The 21,170-nt window shown below is 37.8% G+C and overlaps 1 protein-coding gene across 1 annotated transcript in view; it reads left to right on the top strand.

Moving 5' to 3' along the window:
* Positions 1-18,904, top strand: part of LOC137056067 (transient receptor potential cation channel subfamily M member 4-like) — a 29,868-nt gene extending 10,964 nt beyond the window's left edge. The window contains exons 9-28 of the mRNA XM_067430020.1: positions 81-183; positions 290-411; positions 1,022-1,261; positions 2,224-2,325; positions 2,451-2,579; positions 3,292-3,421; positions 3,521-3,666; positions 3,766-3,878; positions 6,559-6,660; positions 6,753-6,799; positions 6,891-7,129; positions 9,924-10,039; positions 10,254-10,386; positions 11,672-11,846; positions 11,941-12,106; positions 12,203-12,384; positions 12,970-13,102; positions 16,240-16,312; positions 16,399-16,492; positions 17,419-18,904. Coding sequence (XP_067286121.1) covers positions 81-183; positions 290-411; positions 1,022-1,261; positions 2,224-2,325; positions 2,451-2,579; positions 3,292-3,421; positions 3,521-3,666; positions 3,766-3,878; positions 6,559-6,660; positions 6,753-6,799; positions 6,891-7,129; positions 9,924-10,039; positions 10,254-10,386; positions 11,672-11,846; positions 11,941-12,106; positions 12,203-12,384; positions 12,970-13,102; positions 16,240-16,312; positions 16,399-16,492; positions 17,419-17,447 — 2,574 coding nt within the window. The 3' untranslated portion in view covers positions 17,448-18,904. The remainder of the gene's footprint in view (positions 1-80; positions 184-289; positions 412-1,021; positions 1,262-2,223; positions 2,326-2,450; positions 2,580-3,291; positions 3,422-3,520; positions 3,667-3,765; positions 3,879-6,558; positions 6,661-6,752; positions 6,800-6,890; positions 7,130-9,923; positions 10,040-10,253; positions 10,387-11,671; positions 11,847-11,940; positions 12,107-12,202; positions 12,385-12,969; positions 13,103-16,239; positions 16,313-16,398; positions 16,493-17,418) is intronic.
* The last annotated feature ends 2,266 nt before the right edge of the window (positions 18,905-21,170 follow it).

Below are 21,170 nucleotides of genomic sequence, written 5' to 3'. Positions count from 1 at the left end.
TCTTACTCATTCAAATAACAAGTACTAAAGAAATGTTAGTGCTGATTTTTCTCTCTTGTTGCTTGGCTGGTACCTGAAAGGTTTTAAGCATCTACCAAAACAAAGACCTCATCTGCATTTATAACGGGGAACAGGAAGGAGCGGATGATTTTGACACCGTGATGCTTAAAGCGCTTGTTCAAGGTAAACATTTAACTGTTCATTACAGTGTTAGTACATCTCTTCAACTTAGACATATTCAGTCTACAGCGGACCTATGGGGTTTATAAATTATTTTTCTGTGTGTTAGCGAGTAAGAGACACATTACAGCCGATTGTAATCCCTATACTGATGAGTTGAAGCTGGCTGTAACATGGAACAGAGTGGACATTGCCAAGAGTGAACTCTTCAATGGAAACATCGACTGGAAGGTAGAGGATTGCGGGAAATATGAATTAACTAGTGCAAGTTGTCGAGTGTTTCTGTACTTTAAACAGTACAAAAGGGCACTAGAAAAGCCACAGTCATGGGTTTGATTCCCAGGGAATGCTTGAACTGATTAAATGTATACCTTAAGTCGCAATTTAAATGTCTAAAGGAGTTTTATATACACTACTGTTCAAATTAAAAAGTTTGAGGGTGAGTTTTTTTGTAAAGAAGATAATTAAAACAAGGCATTACATTCATTACATTGATCAAAAGTGACAGTAAAGACATTTTTATAATGTCATAATAATATGAAAGTGTTTCTTAAGCACAAAACTGAACTAGACTGGAGTAATGATGCTGAAAATTCAGCTTTGTCATCACAGAAATAAATTACATTAAAAAAAATTCAAATTGAAAATAATTATTTTAAATAGTAATAATATACTGTTTTATATAATATAAAATCATTTAATAATATACTAATTATAATATAATACAATCTAATACTGTTTCCACGAAATTACTGTATTTTTATTAAATAAATGCAGCTTTGTTGATCAGTTTTTCTGGTATGTTGTGATAACCTGGTTATTTCTGTCTTGGTACATGCAGTACAATGATCTGAAAGACTCCATGACTGACGCGCTGATGAACGATAAACCCCAGTTTGTGCGTCTCTTCATTGACCATGGCCTGAACATTTTGAGCTATCTGACTTACGGAAAACTGGAAGATCTTTACAACTCCATCTCTGAAAACTCCCACGCTGGCAAACTGCTGCATAATATGCTGAATGAGCGCATGCATGAGTCCTGCAATGATCAGAAAGCAAGTGGCATTAGCCTTTATGAGGTGAGATCTGGAAATGATCAAACAAATATGGGCAGATTAATTGGTCTATTACACATCTCTGTAGGAACACCCACTGGAGGGCACAACGAGGATGTCTGTTGCTACTTGCAAGTTATTCTTACCAGTTTACTAAAACAGTGATAATAAAATCTAATTCAGTATTGATAATGCATACTATACAGGCAAGCATATGAACACAAGATGCTAAAGCAAATCCCACTGAAAACCATTACTGTATAAAGAAAATGCTTATGCAGGGATACCGGAGGACCAAATTCAGTATAAACCTTATTAATAACAATACTCGAGTCTTTACAAGCAAATATGTATGCAACATGCAGTTTCTTGTTAGAGGGTTAGTTCACCCAAAAATGAAAATTATTCCATGATTTATTCATCTTCAAGTCATCCTAGTTGTATATGACTTTCTTATACACCTAAGATGTTTTAGCAACCAGGCACCTCAGCTCCACCCACGTCCCGCCTCTTTGCCCATTTTCAGTTATCCGGAAGACGGTGACACGCTGCCAAGATGGCTTTATGCTTCAAAAATGCTATTCAGAAACCTACAGGTGATGTCACGGACAATATGTCTAAATTGTTTACAGTCCGTAATCTCTGGAGCTCTGTGGAGTACTTTTATAATGGATGGATAGACTTTTCTGGGCTTATCTGCTTGCTTGTAAATAGTATGCATCATCAGTAAGATGTATACTTAATTTTGTCTTTTAAAATCATAGCATTTTAATGAAATGCCATAATGAGGGCTGTATATGGATATCACATGCCCAAAACTTGCAGTTTGTTCATTTATCTTGTTTTTCTTCTTTTGAGGGATACATATTTGTGGATTGAAATGGATGCAAAATGGACCTGTGCTGAAGTCCTATAGTTGTTTTGCCCTCCAGTCATGTGACTGAAAACTATGAATATGCATACATTTCACTGATTTCTCATCCTAGGTGTCCCAACTGGTGGAGGATCTGTTAGGAGAGGTATGCCGGCCCTTCTACAAGTCCGTAATTGGTGTGGATGCAAATTCTACCAAAAGAAAAGCTTTAAAGGTACCAGACCCTTAGTACCTAGTACCTTAAAATGTAGTTCCCTCTGGTCTGAAAATGTATTTTTCCCATTCTTTCATGTCTGATCAGTCCCCAAATATACAATGTCTTTAAATCCCACCCTTCAGAAAGCAAGCCAGATCCTGCAGGGGGAGTGTTACTATCGGAAGAACTTATGTAGGCACCCGTGGTTATGTCTCTTCATCTGGGCAGTGCTGCAGAACCGCAGCGAGATGGCCATCTTCTGCTGGGAAATGGTAACATTGTCATATTGCTGTTAGGGCTGCACAATGTATCGTTCATTGGTCATTATTGGTCATATTGGATTATTTTATATTTGGCTTACATTTGCTGTCTTTTACACTCACTTAACGTTAATATTCAACTAGATTTATTAACTGTCATAGTAAGATATTTAGCAAACCTCAAAATGAATATCCATTTTTCATACTGTACATCTCGGCTGATTGTGATTATTTATATAGTCACAAAATGCTAATTGTATTGCACAGTTCTGCATATAAAGTTGGATGTGTTTAGTTTTTTATCCAACTTTATCAACAGTATACTTGCGTAAAGCGAAATTATTTAAAGGGTTAGTTCACCCAAAAAAGAAATTGATGTCATTACTGACTCACCCTAATGTCGTTCCACACCGTAAGACCTCCGTTCATCTTAGGAACACAGTTTAAGATATTTTATATTTAGTCAGAGAGCTTTTCTGTTCCTTCATGTGTATGCACACTATACTGTCCATGTCCAGAAAGGGAATAAAAACATCATCAAAGTAGTCCATATGTGACATCAGTTGGTTGAAGATACTATTATATTCACTTTTAGCATTTAGTTTTACTTGCTTATTAATACAAAATAGTGAGGAAACCTTATTTGTCAGGCATTTATTAAAAGTGAGGTGTATAAAAGGAAATGTTTTGCGCCGCATCGCTCTCATCTGCTCTTCTTTCTCAGTGCGGCGAGTCGGTTCTGACGGCTCTAGGAGGATGTAAACTGTTGAGGGAACTGTCCAAACAGAAGATTGAGTCAGAGGCCAAGCTGTCCATGAAGGAGTTGGCCCAGAAGTTTGAGAATATGGCTCACGGTATGATGCATTAAAGTACTTGTTTTTTGGCATCTAATAAACCCAGTGATAAAAGAAAGTTTTATCCCTCTGTTTTCTTCCCCGGCATTTTTTTGACAGATGTGTTTAGCATGTGCTACCAAACCAAAGCAAGTGATTCCTATAAGCTACTGATTCGCAAGTCTATATTGTGGGGTGATGCCACCTGTCTGAAGATGGCCATGGCCGCTGACGCACGTATTTTCTTCAGCCACGATGGAGTACAGGTCTTTTGACATGCAAACAGTCATTAATAGTGTTTTTTTTTTTTTAAGCAAAGGTTAGTATTTTTTTTCCGTTTCCTTGAACGGTTTCTTTTTTTTTAGTCGCTGCTGTCTCAGATCTGGTGGGGTGAGATGGAAAGAGGCACTGAGCTCTGGAAACTTGTACTGACAATGATCTGTCCTCCTCTCTGCTACACCAACCTCATCAAATTCAGGTCAGTATGTCAACCATGTAAATTTCCCATAACACTTTAGTTAACGCATTAACTTACCAGGGTTCCAGACTGCAAACAAGTGGTTCGATTTTGTGATCTTTTTTTCCTGCTGGTGCGACCACATTTTGTTAGAGGTCACATTGGTGCGACTGATAAGAGCTGACGACAAACGAAACGAAAGTGGAACGGGACTGCACTACTTGTTTGAACTGCATACGAGCGTGAGCTCATCCGGGCCGATTTCGATCATGCGGCACTGCGAAAGCTTTTGAATTCAACACAGAATTTATAACATCACAACTGTGAGGTCTAGTGGGAAGTGTTCGGTGCAGAACTCTGTTATAATAGATATCAGATCAAATAGCACTGACACAAACCAGGAGAAACCTGGAGATGAATGAAGTTAAGGGGTTTCAGTCCGCAAATCATAAACATTCACCATGAAATTAATGTAGTAATGCCGCCTTCACGTAGCCTGACAAGCCAGACCCACATCAAGATGTTTGGTCTGGAAACTCACCATGGACAGGGCTCAATCCGAGGGGCGGATAAACGGTTGTCTTTCAAACTCCCTCTGCACGCGATAGGATAGCGCTACACCAACCAGAGCAACGAAGGTGAAACAGAGCTCGTTGACAGATTAAACATTCACCGTATCCAGCCGGCTAAACTCCGAACACATCTTCCCTTTTTAAGAATGACTTCAGTGCTGTTCTTTGTTCCTTTCTCAGAGAAAAGCTTAACTCCAAGTCTTCCAGGGTCGCGGTCAAAGCTGATTCGAAAGACCGCCGCCGTTCGCCAGTTTCTGTGTTTACTAGAAGCACGCAAACGCAACTCGGCCGTCGTCATTATGGCCCCGCCCGCCAACTCTATACGTGTTGTGAATCAACTCTAAGACTGACACTTCAGATTTAGTCCTACACTTCACTTAAAGTATGATTGGGATGCGTGATAACTAACTTTTAAGCGCAGTTTTGAGCCAAGAATTGTTTTATTCTTAAAGGTGCACTATGTAGTATTTTTTCAGTAAAATATCCAAAAACCACTAGGCATGTATTATATATTTTGTTCAATTGAGTACTTACAATATCCCAAATGTTTCCAACTATTTGTAAATTGTGAGAAAATTGCTATTTTAACCAATGACCCAGAGACGTTTCAGCATAGCATCTGAGGGAGTCGCCTGTCAATCGCGTCATATCTGCGCTACCCTCGGTTTTATTCTGCAGAAACGCTTTTCTCTTAGCAGTGTGAACAAGTGTCACAGCAGCACCGAGCGAACGCACAGAGTAACGTCATAACATCATTTTAAACCCACTTAAATGTATCTAATATGATAAACAGAGCTGCTTCACCTTATAATCATGAAAAGCGGAAATAGTGTGCGCACCCGGCGACTGTGTCCCGTCCCGTCATAATAAAAGTCCTGGTACTCGCAAACCGTGTGTTTGTATAACAATCGCTCCAGCGGCCGTGCTCGGCTCCACAACGCTCGCTCCTGCTCTGCTTTACACTACAGTAACGTTATTAACCGCATCCATGAACATGATTTCTGCCAGAGTCCTATTTTCCACCGGCTGTGAGGTGAAGACCACATGTCCCAAGATGCTGCACTCAAACTTGGCATCATCAAACTACGCAATTTGTTTTGAATAGGCGCCCTCCAGTGGACGGAAAGTTGCATAGTGTACATTTAAGTCAATCCTTAGCAGTGTTCTTGTGAGTAATTCTAAGGGTGCTTTCACATCTCTAGTTTGGTTCATTTGGTCCGAACCAAGGGCAAACAATTATACATTGTTGCATTTTTCAGATTTTTTGGTTCCTTTTCACACCACACTGATTGCTTTGGTCCGAACCAGTTGAAACGAACCAAAACGCAGGCACGTGACAACATCCACATCACTCATTGGCCATGGCGTATTTCCTAAACTGCTTTTCGATTGGTCAGAATTTACATGTGGGAAAATTCCAACAGGAGAGGTAAAGCCAGCAAACTATAATAACACTGGAGAGACGACTGCGCGGGCCAGTTTTGTCCCTGGCCATAATCTACTACACGGTGTGTATTTACCACAGTATGCAAACAAAACATTTCTATAATGAAGCGCGGATGCGCATGAAAACAACGTTCTAATGCACTGCAGACGGCGAGCGCACATCACTCGTCACTTCAAGAGGAGGCGTGCATTAATTATTAACTCGACATGCTTCCATCTTCCAAAAATATTGCCAACGATCTATCAGGTAATAATATCATGCACACAATGTCAGCGCAGCTGGTTCAGTCCAAAAATGATCAGTACTTTTGCAGTTGGTTCTGTTAGAGGTCGGATCACGTTCTCACCACAAACAAAGCGCTCCAGAGTTCGTTTGAAATCGTACCGAGACCACCTCTTCAAGGAGGTCTCGGTACGCTTGTTTGGTCCGCTTTTGGTGCGCACCCGAGTGCGATTGCTGCTTTCAGACCTGACCAAACGAACCGCACCAAAGAGGGAAACCAACTCTAGTACGATTCAACCGAACTAAATGAGGCAGGTGTGAAAGCACCCTAAGATGCTTGATAAATACGGGCCCTGGAGTTATGAGTCTTTATTGCTGTGCATGTCACTCAGACAACTCTAAATTCCTTCCATTCTTACAAGCAGTGAGTTTTTAATTGCAAGTTCATTATTTTTGACAGGAGCAAGGATCACTCAGAAGTGGAGAGTTCAGTGATGGTAACTCCACATTCAGCAATAGACTGTCAAGAAACTGTCTTCTCCTTCACTGACATCAAACAACAGTAAATTAGGTTTTATTTGATGCATCATACATAAAAAAGAACTCTGTTGACAAACATGCCTTTATCTGTGATCTTCTTATGATATTTTGCAGTGAAGCTGACCAAGACGATTCAAATAATATCAGACGATCAAGAAAAGGTTTGACTGGCCGTTCTGTTTTTTTATTTGATCTGTTTGACCGAAATATGTTGCCCTTATAACCTTTCCCTGTTCTTCCTTCCTGTAAAAGGGACACCATTTGGCAGATTCAACCCTAAGGAGCTCTTTTTGCTTTCCCGCTGGAGGCAGTACTGGTACGCTCCCGTCTCTTCATTTATCGGAAACGTTCTGATGTACTTCCTGTTCCTGTTTCTGTACGCCTACGTACTATTGGTCGACTTCAAGCCACCTCCCCCTGATGGCCCTGCCGTTTCCGAGTGTGTGCTGTATTTCTGGGTTTTCACTATCGTGTGTGAGGAGATTCGAGAGGTGGGTGCTGACACGGAATCAGTGTTTGGGGTAGTGCATTACAACACAGTTACGTTATGTAACTAGTAGGGATGCAACAATACAGTTAGTCCACGGTTCAATACACACCTCGGTTTTTAACCACAGTTTTCGGTTCTTTTTCTTTGGGGGCTGCAGTGGTTCAGTGGTTCAGTGGTTCATGTAGGTTGTCTACAAACCAGAAGGTTGGTGGTTAGATCCCCGGTTCCACCTGACCAAGTGTCGAAGTGTCCATGAGCAAGACGCCTAACCCCAGCTCCTCCTGACGAGCTGGATGGTGCCTTACATGGCTGACACCGCCGTTGGTGTATGAATGGGTGAATGTGAGGCAATATGAAAAGCGCTTTGGATGGCCATAGGGTTTGTTGAAAGCGGTATAAAATTGCAGTCCATTTACCATTTTACCATTTTTGCTATTTTATTATTAGGCGACAGGAACAAAAAGAGTTTAAGTAGAAAATGTTTTTATGGCAATCCTTTTTCTTTATTTTACTTAAAAGACTTGAAAAATCTTACTTAAACATAGAACTTTTACACATTCCTAGTGTATTGCATAAAATAAATATATATAAAGATTTACAGTGGCAGCTCAGAGATGTACAGCAGCATTTAAGTATGAAATTAAATGAATAAATCTAGGCTAAAATTAAAACTACACAAGTCTTCAATATCCAATATACATTGATTGAACGCTACTGTATTAAAGTTTAAAAAAAAAAAACATTATTATTCAAGAGCAGTGAGTGATTTTTCTTTTGTTGTTTTAACATCATTTTAGAGGTGAACTGTTCCTTTAAGGACAAGTGTTCTCTAGGCTGCGCTGCTGTCAATTTAAGACATGATCACATGTCATATACAGACATGTGATTTTACTTGAAATGCAATTTTAAATGTAATGTTTAACCGGCAAGGCTTTAAAACGCATGCAAATAATTAACTTTCGTGATTGTGAATAACTATAGTGTTCCTAGAGTTAAAACTCTGACACCAGCATGTCAAGTGTGGCTAAACACCCCCTAACTATAGTACATATGATTGGATATTTGCTCATATCAGCGCGTAGACTCACATAGTTCAAACGGACAGAAATATAAATAATTAATTAATTGCAAAACCGAAAATTCACAAGCATTTCATGAAGTGGCGAGAATTGCCAAAAAAAACAACAACTAAATAAAGTCTTCTATAGTGATGGCCGATTTCAAAACACCACTTCGTGAAGCTTCAAAGCATTTTGATCAGCTTATTGATTCATGATTTACTATACAAGTTGTTATTTAGGTTTTTTTTGTGCACAAAAACTATTCTCGTCACTTCATAAAATGATTGTAGAGCCACTTGAGAGATGAATTGACATTGGTGTCAATGAAGGCCTTTCTGAGCCATCGGATTTCAACAAAAACGTCTTCATTTGTGTTACGAAGAATAACTGAGGTCTTAGGGGTGTCGAACGACATGAGGATAAGTAATTAATGATTAATGAGTAATTAATGACTTTAAAAGGAAAGTTCACCCAAAAATATGATCTTTAAGATATGCCAGTGCATGTTGCTTTCAGTGAGTCGTGCATTTTAGTCTTACATTATACTTAAAGGGTTAATTAATCACCCAAAAATGAAAATTACCCAATGATTTACTCACCCTCAAGTCATCCTATGACTTTCTTCTTTCAGACGAATATAGTCAGAGTTATATTAAAAAATGTCCTGGCTCTTCCAAGCTTTATAATGGCAGTGAATGAGGGATGAGATTTCGAAGCCCAAAACATCCTAAGAGAACTCCACACAGCTCCGGGGGGTTAATAAAGGCCTTCTGAAGCAAAGCGATGCATTTTTGTATGAAAAATATGCATATTTAAATCTTTATCACCTAAAATAACTAGCTACCGACAGACAGCCTATGCAAGTCGACTTGTGCAAAAAAGAGTAACCCCTGATGGATGCACTTTTTTGGGCTTCAAAATCTCGCCCCCCATTCATTACCATTATAATTCTTGGAAGAGCCAGGACATTTTTTATTTAATTTTTTTATTAAAACTCTGATTGTGTTCATCTGTAAGAAGAATGTACACATCTAGGATGGCATGAGGGGGGAGTAAATCATGGGGTCATTTTCATTTTTGGGTGAACTAACCTTTTAAGTCTTATCCCAGACTAAAATGCATGTTTGAGCCTCTTTGTTTCACTGCCTTATCTTAAAATATGTCAGTTCTATTGTTTTGTCTCAAGATGCACATCAGTAATGTTTTTTTTTCTACAGCATGTTTATAAAAGCCACTTAAATGAAACCCACTTTAATGTATTTAATCTCACTTTATTAACCAATGTCTTTACGAATAAGCAAAAATGACTTTAGTTAAACATTACATTTGTGTTTCATTGTTTTTAGCTTTTATTGCTGAAGCAAGATTGTTGAACTTTCTTCTCCTGCAATCCAGAATGGAAGCACAGAAATGGCCTCTACTGTACAGACGTGAATTTGCATTTCCTTATTCATTTCACTTCTGGTGTGAAAGGACCATTACATTTGCCAGAATTATTATTATTATTTTTATTTATAAACAAGCGAACATAGCTCAGGGGGGAAAACTTACACAAAATTAACAATGCATTACTTTCCATAAAAAGTAACTTAGTTACTTTTTTAGGGTATATTGTAACGCACTTTCCCCAACACTGCAAGTGATACAAAAAAAAAATAAGAAAGAGGGTTTTTCTGTTGACTGTAATGATTAATCCATCCATTTGTTCCACTTTCGGCTTTCTTTCATTCCCAGGCATTCATTGCAGGCAGTAAGACATTTGGTCAGAGTCTGATGCTGTATGCTCAGGATGTGTGGAATAAGTTCGATATTCTTGCCATCTCCCTCTTCATAGCTGGTTTGTGCTGCAGGTAATGACCTCTGACATTCCCGCAAGTTTGCACAAAAAGTATAAAGCAGCAAACGATTTTGTTTATTTTTATAAGTATTTCAAGTATTGCAGGTTCTAGTAGCAGGTTAAACAATTTAGCATTTATCATTTACTAAATATTCATCATAACTGTGTGCATTCTACTACATTTTTGTGTAATCATCTGTATATGTGTACCTTTGTGTCTGTCTCAGGATGTTCAGTTGGTCGTACAACATGGGACGTGGTATACTGTGTATTGACTACATGGTCTTCACACTCCGACTCATTCACATTTTCGCAGTACACAGACAGCTGGGTCCCAAAATAATCATACTTGTAAAAATGGTGAGACAAACAGAAAAATGTCAAAGTTCTAAGCTTTCAATTTGAACCCTCTCTCAAGTCCAACACTGGTTCTGCCTAAAGAGAAGAATGATTAAGGCTTTTAAAACTTTACCGCTCGGTTAACTTTTTTTGGTAACATTTATATTAGGGTACACACATTCACTATTAACTCATTGCTTATTAGCATGAATATTACTAGCATATGACAGCTGTCTTTTTAAGACCTAAAGCACGGATCCATTATTCTGTTACACGTGCCTTTTCTTTCTCAACAAGTTTAACACATTCACTGCCAAGCCAGACCCACATCAAGATGTTTGGTCTGGAAACTCACCATTGACAGCTCAATCCAAGGGGCGGGATAAACGGTTGTCTTTCAAACTCCCTCTGCACGCGATAGGACAGCGCTACAACCAACCAGAGCAACGAAGGTGAAGCGGAGCTAGTTGAAAGATTAAACATTCGCCGTATCCGGTCGGCAAAACTCCAAACACATCTTTCCTTTTTAAGAATGACTTTAGTTGCGTTCTTTTCTCAGAGAAAAGCTTAACTCCAAGTCTTCCAGAGTCGCAGTCAAAGCTGATTCGAAAGACCGCCGTTCGCCAGTCTCTGTGTTTACTAGAAGCACGCAAGCCTCGGCCTTCATTATGTTAAGCCCCGCCCACTGACTCTATACACGATGTGATTGGCCTGACCAGAGTTTGGTGTTTACAGCTCGGAAGTGTATTGAGAGTTGCTGAATGACACTCACAGATTTCTAGGCTACTGTTTAAGCACATTAAGCAGCGAAATGTGCGTGCACTTTGGTTGCGGGCACAAAATCTGTGGGAATGAGTAAAATGATCAGTAAAACGTCAAAAGTCAAGCCCTGTAACAGCAACAATTAATCCGGAGCAAATGATACGAATGAGAGGAGAGACAGGTTTGTGTGTAACTCGCTGTCGGAGAGATGAGAGGGAGAGAAAGAGCAGCTGGTATTGTGTATCTGTTCTGCAGAACATGGGTATTGCAAGCATTTCAGTATTGATATGTATCAAAAAAATCATATTTCGGACAACATTACAATGCATTTAGTTTATTATTTCAGATGCCTTTTTAAAAGACTACAATTCATAAATGTATATAATGTATACAATTTAACCCACCAAAGTGGCTAGTAGGAGTGACTGTGTTACTCGCCACTGCTAAGATCCACCCACATTTGCTGGGTGTTATTGTCAAGCCCTTGATTATATCCATTAAATTACTCTTCTTTCTATTTTCTATGAATGTTTTTGAACCACAGATAAAGGATGCATTCTTCTTCTTATTCTTTCTGGCGGTGTGGCTGAGCGCGTACGGAGTGGCCAATCAGGCTCTACTGTACGCATACGATCCAAGTCCTGATAGAGCGTTTCGTCGAGTATTATACAGACCATATTTGCACATATTTGGACAGATTCCTGTGGAAGAAATAGACAGTATGCTCATTTCTGATTTACACTTCACTTGACAATAACATTTTACAACATTCTGTTCGCATCCACTGATTTGTGTGTTTTTGTTTGTGTTAAGCTGGCAAGAATTGGGATAGAGAGTGCACAGATAATCTGACATTGATTAATGAAGGGAAAGAGCCGTGTAGAGACAACAGCCACAACTGGCTCGTGGTCATCCTGCTGGTCATCTTCCTACTGGTCACCAACATCCTACTTGTAAACCTGCTCATCGCCACATTCAGGTATTCTTTTTCTGTTCCTCCATCCATCTGTGTATGTAGCCATCAAATCATCCATCCATCCATGTATTTCTCTTCTCCTTGTGTCTGTTTGTGCAGCTATACCTTCTCTAAGGTTCAGGAGCGCAGTGACACGTACTGGAAGTTCCAGCGGTATAATCTGATAGTGGAGTATCATTCTCGTCCAAATCTCGCTCCACCCTTCATCATCCTATCCCACATCAACCTCTTTATCAAACGAAAATTACGCAAAGTCCCATCCACCAAAATCCAACATTTTGGTAAGTTATATTAAACGTTGGTAAATTTGGTATATTAGGTGTGTTCACACTTGGTTCTTTTGGTCTGGACCAAAAAGGAGAATGATACATTTAGTCCTGGTACTGTAATTTTTAAGTTCAGACCTAAAGATACAAAAAATGTCTGTTATGTTGTATATTTTGCATCAAAATAATGGCAGGAATTCCTTTACAACTAAGATCTACTGCAAGAAGGTGCAGTGAAATAATGTTTTTTAATCAGATAAATGCCGCCTTCGTGAGCATATGGCCATTTGAAAATGGCTGCATCTACACCGGAAAAAAAACAAACTGATTTTTTACTCACATCTAACACAGATCGGAATTTGTTGCACATGAAATGTTATTAAAAATGATTTGAGGCCATGATGATTTCATGGGGTCTCAGTCTGCTTGTTTGGTGCTCACCAGTGTTCAAATGAGCCGCACTAACAGAGCAACTGCACCAGAGTGCATTATAATCAAACTAAACATGCCAAGTGTGAACACGCAATGATTATAGAAGATTTGTTAAAGATGAAATATTATTGTAACATAATATTTGTGTGCATTTGTCTTTTATAATAGCCCTTGAGTTAAAGGGTAGAGAGGCTAACAAGCTGGTGAAATGGGAGACCTTGCAGAAGGAGAACTTCCTGGCTTTCGAGAGCAAAAAACAAAAAGGAACCGACTCTGAGAGGCTGAAACGCATGTCTGCTAAGTGAGTAAAACTTTGCATGAAAAATAACATTTTCCTGTTATTCAGACATACACTTACAGCTTTTCACAAGTCTTTCACAAAGAGAGGGTGTGGAAAACATCAATAAAGATGATTTACTTTTACTCTAGGAAATATTAAGAAAAAAGCTTTTTAAAGTTAGCACGATATAAAATTTTTTTTTCCAAACATGTTATAGATCTTAAAGGCTTAGTTTATGCAAAAATGAAAATTATCCCATTATTTACTCGCGTTCAAGTCATCCTAGTTGACTTTCTTCTTTCAGCCAAACGCAATCAGTTATATTAATATCCTGGCTGTTCCTAGCCTTATAATGGTAGTACTCCATCATAAGAGTATTCCACTCGGCTCCAAAGGATAAAAAAAGGCCTTCTAAAACAAAATGTTGAATTTTTGAAGGAAAAATATCCATATTTATAACTATGTTGGTCCATGCCAATGCGTGAATTTTCTGATCAAACATATTTCTATTAAAACGACTGGAATTCACCCACAAAATTACATCAAGCAATGGACATTTCTTAAAAAAATACAAAAAGAAGGTTTTGATCTCATAATGTTTAATCAAATGTCATAACCGGACCTTCCGGTAATACTGTTAGATTTCTCTTTAGTATGCAGGACTTGTCACTTAAACTCCGCCCCTGCAAGTTCTCACTCATCTGCATACACTTTTGAGTGCCACGCCCTCACTCAACTAGCCTGGATGCCAGCCGAACTCAGCCCCGCCCACAACATTTGAGCTTGGGTGGTTCGGTTTGGACTTGATCCATAGAGGAGTAATTATGCCTGAACAGAAACTGTTTGAACCAATGAAATCATCAGGGCGGGCTTTAGACGATGATGGACAGATGATCAACAGTAACATAATCATGCACGGCATCAAAGGCGCTTGGGCTGAATTTGTTCTAATCTAAAAAGGAAAACGTATTCGTATATGTATTTGCCTTCACTATTTCTCTCAGAAATGATCATGTGGGTAAGTACTCTGTTTATCATTAAAGGGGGGGTGAAATGCTGTTTCATGCATACTGATCTTTTTACACTGTTAAAGACATGGAATCCCATACTAAACATGGACAAAGTTTCAAAAGTTAAGGTGGACGTTTGATGGGAGTATTTCTTTGTCAAAAATACTACTTCCGGTTAGTCATAAGTTTCGGCAAGTTTTTTGGGATCATGCGTCCCCATTGACGTTAGTGGGGGCGGAATTTCCTTGTATGGGCCTTACGGACAATTCTACCGGAAGCGCGTGAGAGAGAGAGAGAGAGAGAGAGAGAGCGAAAGCAACAGGCTATGCCCATCAAAGCGCTGGCTCGTAGGCTGCGCTGCACAGGTAATGTGCACAATTAACAATGACATCAAAAAGTGCGTTTTTGGTTGCCAGACCAAGACAGTCCTGCACAGATTCCCCCAAAACCCCGCGGTAAGGCAACAGTGGATGTAATTTGCTCTTCCGGATCAGCAACTGAGTTGCGCGAATGTTTATATCTGTTCGCTGCATTTCGGTGCCGACTGTTTCATAAACATGGCCCAGCATGACGCCGGATTTTCCAATAGCCTAATGCTGAAGGATGGAGCAGTCCCAACGTTAGAACCGCGGGCGGTGAGTTAGACTGCTTCAAATGTCTGTGTCTATGCTCATCAAGTAGCCCAAACATGATCACGTATAGTTACTATATATATTACTATATATAGAAATTGATCAATGGAGCATGCGATGTGTAGTGCGTGTACATTTGTTTAGCTGGCCACTATATGTGTAACTTTATGTTTGTGTATTGTAAAAGCACTCAACAATACACAAAGAGGGGGGAAATATGTTGAACTAAATAAGCACGCTTCTTCATTCAAATGCGCTACTATTCCGTGTCTATCTATGTAAACACTAACTTAACCTGTCTACACAAACCACGCGTAAACACACGTGCACAACTGCACTTCCCACATGTACACCTTCAAAGACAAAAATACGACGATATAATTCAAGTATAAATATGTAAATAACACAAGCCGCTAAGCATATTATATAGTTAGTGTATATCGTACCACATAGAGACGTCCTGCTCTAGTCGTTTTTGCTGCTGCTCCTGTTCAACTGCAGCCTCTGGGTCTGATTCCGGATCATAGATGTATGGCTGTATCTGATTAAAAGCCATATTTTTATTTTGAATAAAGTTTTTTCCCCGCTGTTAGGGATGACAGCTTTACGACGCACTCGACGCACTCAACACAATAGCAGCGGCGTGCACACGTCATTATTTAGCTCCGCTCACACGACACGCCCCCACCCGCTCGGCTTTTTTCGGAAAGACTCGGAACAGCGCATCTTTCTTATATAATTATAAAAAAAATAAAGACTTTTCGGAGATATGCAGGATGCAATGCTACTCTATAGGTACTCAAGATTGACATGACACTGACTGAAACTGAGTGTTTCACCCCCCCTTTAAATTATTTTTTTCACAACACCGGCAAAGAGCGTTTATTTCAGAGTGCCTGTAGACAGGGTTGCCAAGTTCTTACAACAGAACCTGCTGACTACTAGCCCAAAACAATAGCTTTTTGGGGTTGTTCTCTGGGAAAAAAATGCAGTTTGGAGGGTAAAATGTGCCTGCTAAAATTCGCATTCCTTGGTCTATATATCACATAATTGAGGTCGCTTCACTTTAACCCGTGGACATGGAAAACAACCCTCGGGTAAAACCTCAGACTTGGCAACACTTGTTAACTTTTGACAACTAACGTTATGCGTTGCTTCGTTGCTCTGATTGGTTGTAGGTCTTTCCAATTAAAATCTTTTCTTGTTCGGTTGAAGCAGGCCCCATTATCACAGCCCAATGAAGCAATATCAGACTCATATTCTGACTAGAATTGAGTATGACCACGTCAGGCCAACACTTAACATCTCTTAATATCCAGTCAACAACTGATGAAAATAAAACCAAGTCTCAGCCTTCCATTTTTTTATCCTTTTCCTTTTTTAAAATTATAATTTTTTTGACTCAATATGGAAGAAAACATCTGTCGCTACTACCTTTTTTAGCAGGAAGATGTGTTTGTAAGTGTTATTTTTCCTCAGATTAGTGTGGAGTGTTGATGTTTTGTGCATGTTTCAGGGTGGATGGTGTCCTCAAGCAGGTTGGCGAGGTCAGAGATGTTCACCGCAGACTGCGAACACTAGAATCAGAGGTAAAGACACCTGATGTGATTTCTGTATTGCACTGTATATAGACTGTCAAGCTGTTGTTTAAAGAGGAATACTCTCCTATATGCAGATGGAGTTCTGTACATCTTCTCTTCAGTGGATTATGGAGGCTCTGTCTCAAGGCAGTACAGCGAAGGGCACTAAAGCACACCCTACACGCAAAGGTACTCTTGCTTGTGTCCCAGTACATGCATTTAACAGTGCTTCTCAAGTGGTAGGCCACAATCCAAATATAATAACGCCAAGGATAGCATGTAAAAAAATTATAAATTATTATTTAAATCAGGGGCTCCCAAGCTTTTTGGTTAGTCAAACAATTTAGACTTAAAATGTCTCTTAGGGTACTTAAAGTATAAAGATAAAATATGGTTACATTTTTTTTAGTACCTAAATTGTTTTATTTGGATTATTTTTAATTATTAAATTATTTAAAAAAAGATTTACATTAATATTCATTATATATTAAAACATGCATGCTGCGATTTTGGTTTGTGATTGTGATTACAACTGTTATTATTATTAGTAGTAGTTTTAACTCTAATAAAAAATATAATACATTTCTGTGTGTATACTAATATATACATTATATATTGTTATACATTTTATTATTGTGATTTTGAAATGTTATTAGTTTTAACTCTAATTATAAAAAAAGATATTACTGTTGTATATTTAAAAAAAAAATAATAATAATAATAACACCATTTTTTATTTTATTTTACAGTTATAATACTAATAAGTCTTAAAGTCCTATTTGTCAAACATTTAAACTCTCATGCCTTTAACATTAAATAATACAGCTGGTGGCAATGCTGATGAAATGCCATACACTTCTGTCTGGAAATGTATGCAACGTGTTAAACACAACTGTAAGAAGTCATGCATAGTTAGGATAGCAGCATAAATACATTGTCAGCTTTTAATGAACAATGTTACTGATGTCGTGTCTCCGACTTATTCTTTTTTGGTCCACTCAAACCAGTTGAGAACCACAGCTTTAGTGGATGTATTTGCCATTGCGTGACAATTAGAAGATATTTTCATTTCCAGCATGTACTGATATTATTACGTTTCATCTTTTTGTCACCAGTTGTTGTTTCAGCCCCCCTTGAGAAATGAAAAAGAGCCTTCTCTTCTGTATTCGTCTTCGGTCACTCACTCTCACGGACACGTGCAGCAAGAAGCCGCAGAGAGACACTCAAAGGAGGGTGATGACATTTCAGAAAACTACCCTTGTTTCATTGTTCTGGTTTCCATTTTTAACCTGGTCATCCTGGCCTTTTCACGGTTCATCCTGCTCTTTCGACTTTAGTACTCCCAAATGACCTGTCCTCATTTTCAGTGTGATTGTGGGAAGGACTGGAGTAAGAGAACAGGGCACAGGATGTCCTTGAACTTACCGTACACTGAAAAATCAGTAATGACATGTTACATTCATAGATTAATCAAATAATAATTTTCAGTAAATATTGTCAGTAAATGTAGTTATTTTTTAAAGGTCAAGCTTATTGTATTCATAGAATCAGATTTTATAGAGCTGTAACATTATTAAGAAGAAAGCAACAGAAAAGCTGAAAATCTGCAGTTCGATCAAACAAGCATAAAATAACTTCTGCATGTACAACTTTACGCCTAATTGGTAGCGAAAAACAGCAAAAAAAAAAAAAAAACCTGAACACTTTACATTTATTGATTTATGTAATCTTGGCAAATAATGTTACAGTAAATCAAATAAGACTCATGTTGACTTTATTTGACAAACCAAACAAATAAAACTTCTAAAATGAAGCGATTTTCACACTCAAACATGAAACGGTGAATGTTTACATTTTAGACAATTTTTTTTTTTTACTTTTCCGTAAGCTTAAATGTAATTGCATGCTGTAACAATGTTGGATTTTGTATGTTTTTATTTTTATTTTTAATATTTATATAGTTACATTTTGTGATGGCCTTTTATTAACTCTTTTCCCCTCCTCTATAACAGTGAAAATACAAAAAGCAGGAACATTCTATTAATGGCAGGGAAAGAGTTAATAGTTCTTCTTTTTGATGATATTGTATTTGCCTGTTGTATTTTTATTACTCTACATTTTAAAATACATTCCTATAATACCTAATAACTATTTAAAGGATTGTAAGCGTAACTATTTAAGGGATTGTAATGTTTTGGCAACCTCAGCAGAAAGAGATGAGAGAAATAGATTATGTGTCCAAGCTTCTCGGATTTCAGGGGCAACAGAGATCCTTCACTGTGTTCTCTACACTTCTCCTCATCCCTCCAAAACAAATTAAAACCAGCCAAAAGAATCTCAGTGTACTCTCTGGACTTAAATTTACAAATTTACACCCCTTTACATTTTCATGAAAGTGTAATCTATTCAATGTGACCTACAAATCATCTAAAGACTATTAAAGTGTCTGTATATAGTATGAGTTGTTCTTTTATCAATTTGTAGTGCCCGTTTTGTGGGTTTTATGGAGGGTTCAGGCCAATAAGAGACAATTTATTGTAACTTATTTTTATGCAGTTGTGTAATTAAAAATGTTTAAATTTATAAAACTGATCTAAGAACTCTGGAATTGCTATTAAATTTTACAAATAGAAATAAATTTGTGATTTAATGGACAGGTGTCATCAAATAAGTCATTTCAAATCCTGGTGTTTCAGAAGGGTGGAAAACTTTTTATTTTTATTTTTTTAGAATAAACTCATGTGTAAATATATTACAGACATTTAGATTTTTCCATTTCATGATGCTTTTGATTATTTACTGCTGAAGTTTTTTGGGGTCTACTCTTAAGAGCACATTAGAAAATAGCTGGCTCCAGAACTAACAGACCATGGGCCAAAAAAAAAAAAAAAACCATGATTAAATAGATGAAAATTAGCGGTGAAAAAGGTGTGGATGGTTATTTTTGTGGTGAAGCTTATGCAGTTGTTGGAGTTTACCTTTCAGATAAAAAAACAACAACGGGAGGAAAGTATTTAAATACATTCTGCAACATCATTAACTTACTCATTAAGGTTTGTGTAAGTCAATTTAATGGTATTTGCACCTTTATTTAAACGTCTTAACCAATTTAGCACATGCCCCAGACAGCCCAGATCTGGCCCACATTTGGTTCATGTGGAATAACTATGTGAAAAGAAATTCAATTTTACAGCGTTTGTGTCAGTATTACATTAAACTACTATATTTAATGTTGAATGTAATGTGTAAAAATGCTATGTGGAATATCTGTTGGTCCTGATAATGCCAAATGACTTATCTTACCAGTAAAAAATGGCCTAAATTATCTTAAATATATCTAGTCAGTAACTGAGTGCAGTAATATTTATCTAAAATAATTCTGTATTTTCATATTCAGAATCATCAATATTTTTATTCTCTCGTGCGTTGTTTACCAGCACCAAATCCAATGAATAAATCCTCACATAAACCCATAATAATACATTTCTTCTGTACCTGTGCTCTTCCTACCTGTATAACAACAACAACAAGTTGCAAATAACATAAATTGTTATCAGTTTGCACTGCATAAGTTATGAATTATATATAGATCAATCCTTATTAAAGGTACTGAAGTTATTTAGTTAAGAGCAGAGCATGTAGTGAGCAATTACTTTTGTTCTTTACATTGTCATTATAAATACTAAATAAATTACTAAATTAAAAATTAGATTTGCTGTCCCATTGATCACGGTATTGTCACGAGGGTTTTGTTTTTTTGGCAGGACTGCCTTCCTGTCTTGCCTCCATCATCCGTCTCTGTTTTTTGTTGTTGTTTTTTTCGCGTTGTCACTCGTCATGTTACGGAATTACCTTTGTCTCAATAAAACTAAAAGAAACTAATTCAGAAACTATCAAAATATGCCATTACAAAAGAAGAAAAACACATTGAAAATGAAATAAAAATGAACTCAGTCGCTCAAATGTAACAGGGTAGTTTCAGTATGCTTCATTCTTTGTTAATGTTTTTCAAAGATTCGTTTTCGCAAATCATGGATTGGAAATGCATTGCCAAAGATTTCGCTTACGTTTCTCACGTGTTTTTTGACACAAACCTCTTGCGGGCTTAACAGTGATCTACTCTGATTGGATAAAGAGCTTTTGATGGACTGGTCCTCTCTTAACCAGAGATGTTTTGTTAGTTAGGTTCATCTGTGCAAGATGTTTCAATGTTTTAAAAAGTGGTGGGGACATGTCCCACCTTCAAATTACGCCTATGTATATCAATAACCTGCAATGAACTGATGCACACTGTACCTGGATACAACTTTTATCGATATTATTGGTTACTTCAATAACACAAACGTATTGCTGCCTTGAAGAACAAGTGGGTGAAGAAGATGATGAAGATGAAGCTGCCACCGCTCCATGTCGCTCCTGAGAGCTCGTCTTTACAACGAACTAATACAAAGCACCACGAGATCATTACAATATGAGCAGGTCAGAGAGGACCATCAAAAGCTCTTTATCCAATCAGAGTAGATCACTGTTAACTGGTAAGCCCGCCCCCACGAGAGGTTTGTGTCAAAAAAGTAAACAAAAAACAGAAACGTAAGCGAAATCTTTGGCAATGCATTCACAATCCACGATTTGCAAAAACAAATCTTTGAAAAACATTAACAAAGAATGAAGCATACTGAATGTCCTGTTAATTTGTCCGACTGAGTTCATTTTTTTTTCATTTTCAATGTGTTTTTCTTCTTTAGTAGTGGAATATTTTTGATAATTTCTGAAAAAGTTTTGTTCTGTTTTATTGAGAGAAAGGTCATTCCATATCATCTGACCTCACACACTAACCTCGCGACAACGGCCTCAGATTGGAAATGTT

This window comes from Pseudorasbora parva, chromosome 21 (genome assembly GCF_024679245.1).
Source record: "Pseudorasbora parva isolate DD20220531a chromosome 21, ASM2467924v1, whole genome shotgun sequence".
Lineage (NCBI taxonomy): Eukaryota > Metazoa > Chordata > Actinopteri > Cypriniformes > Gobionidae > Pseudorasbora > Pseudorasbora parva.
Note: the sequence above shows the minus strand (reverse complement) of the source record. Positions and strands in the feature narration are given on the sequence as shown.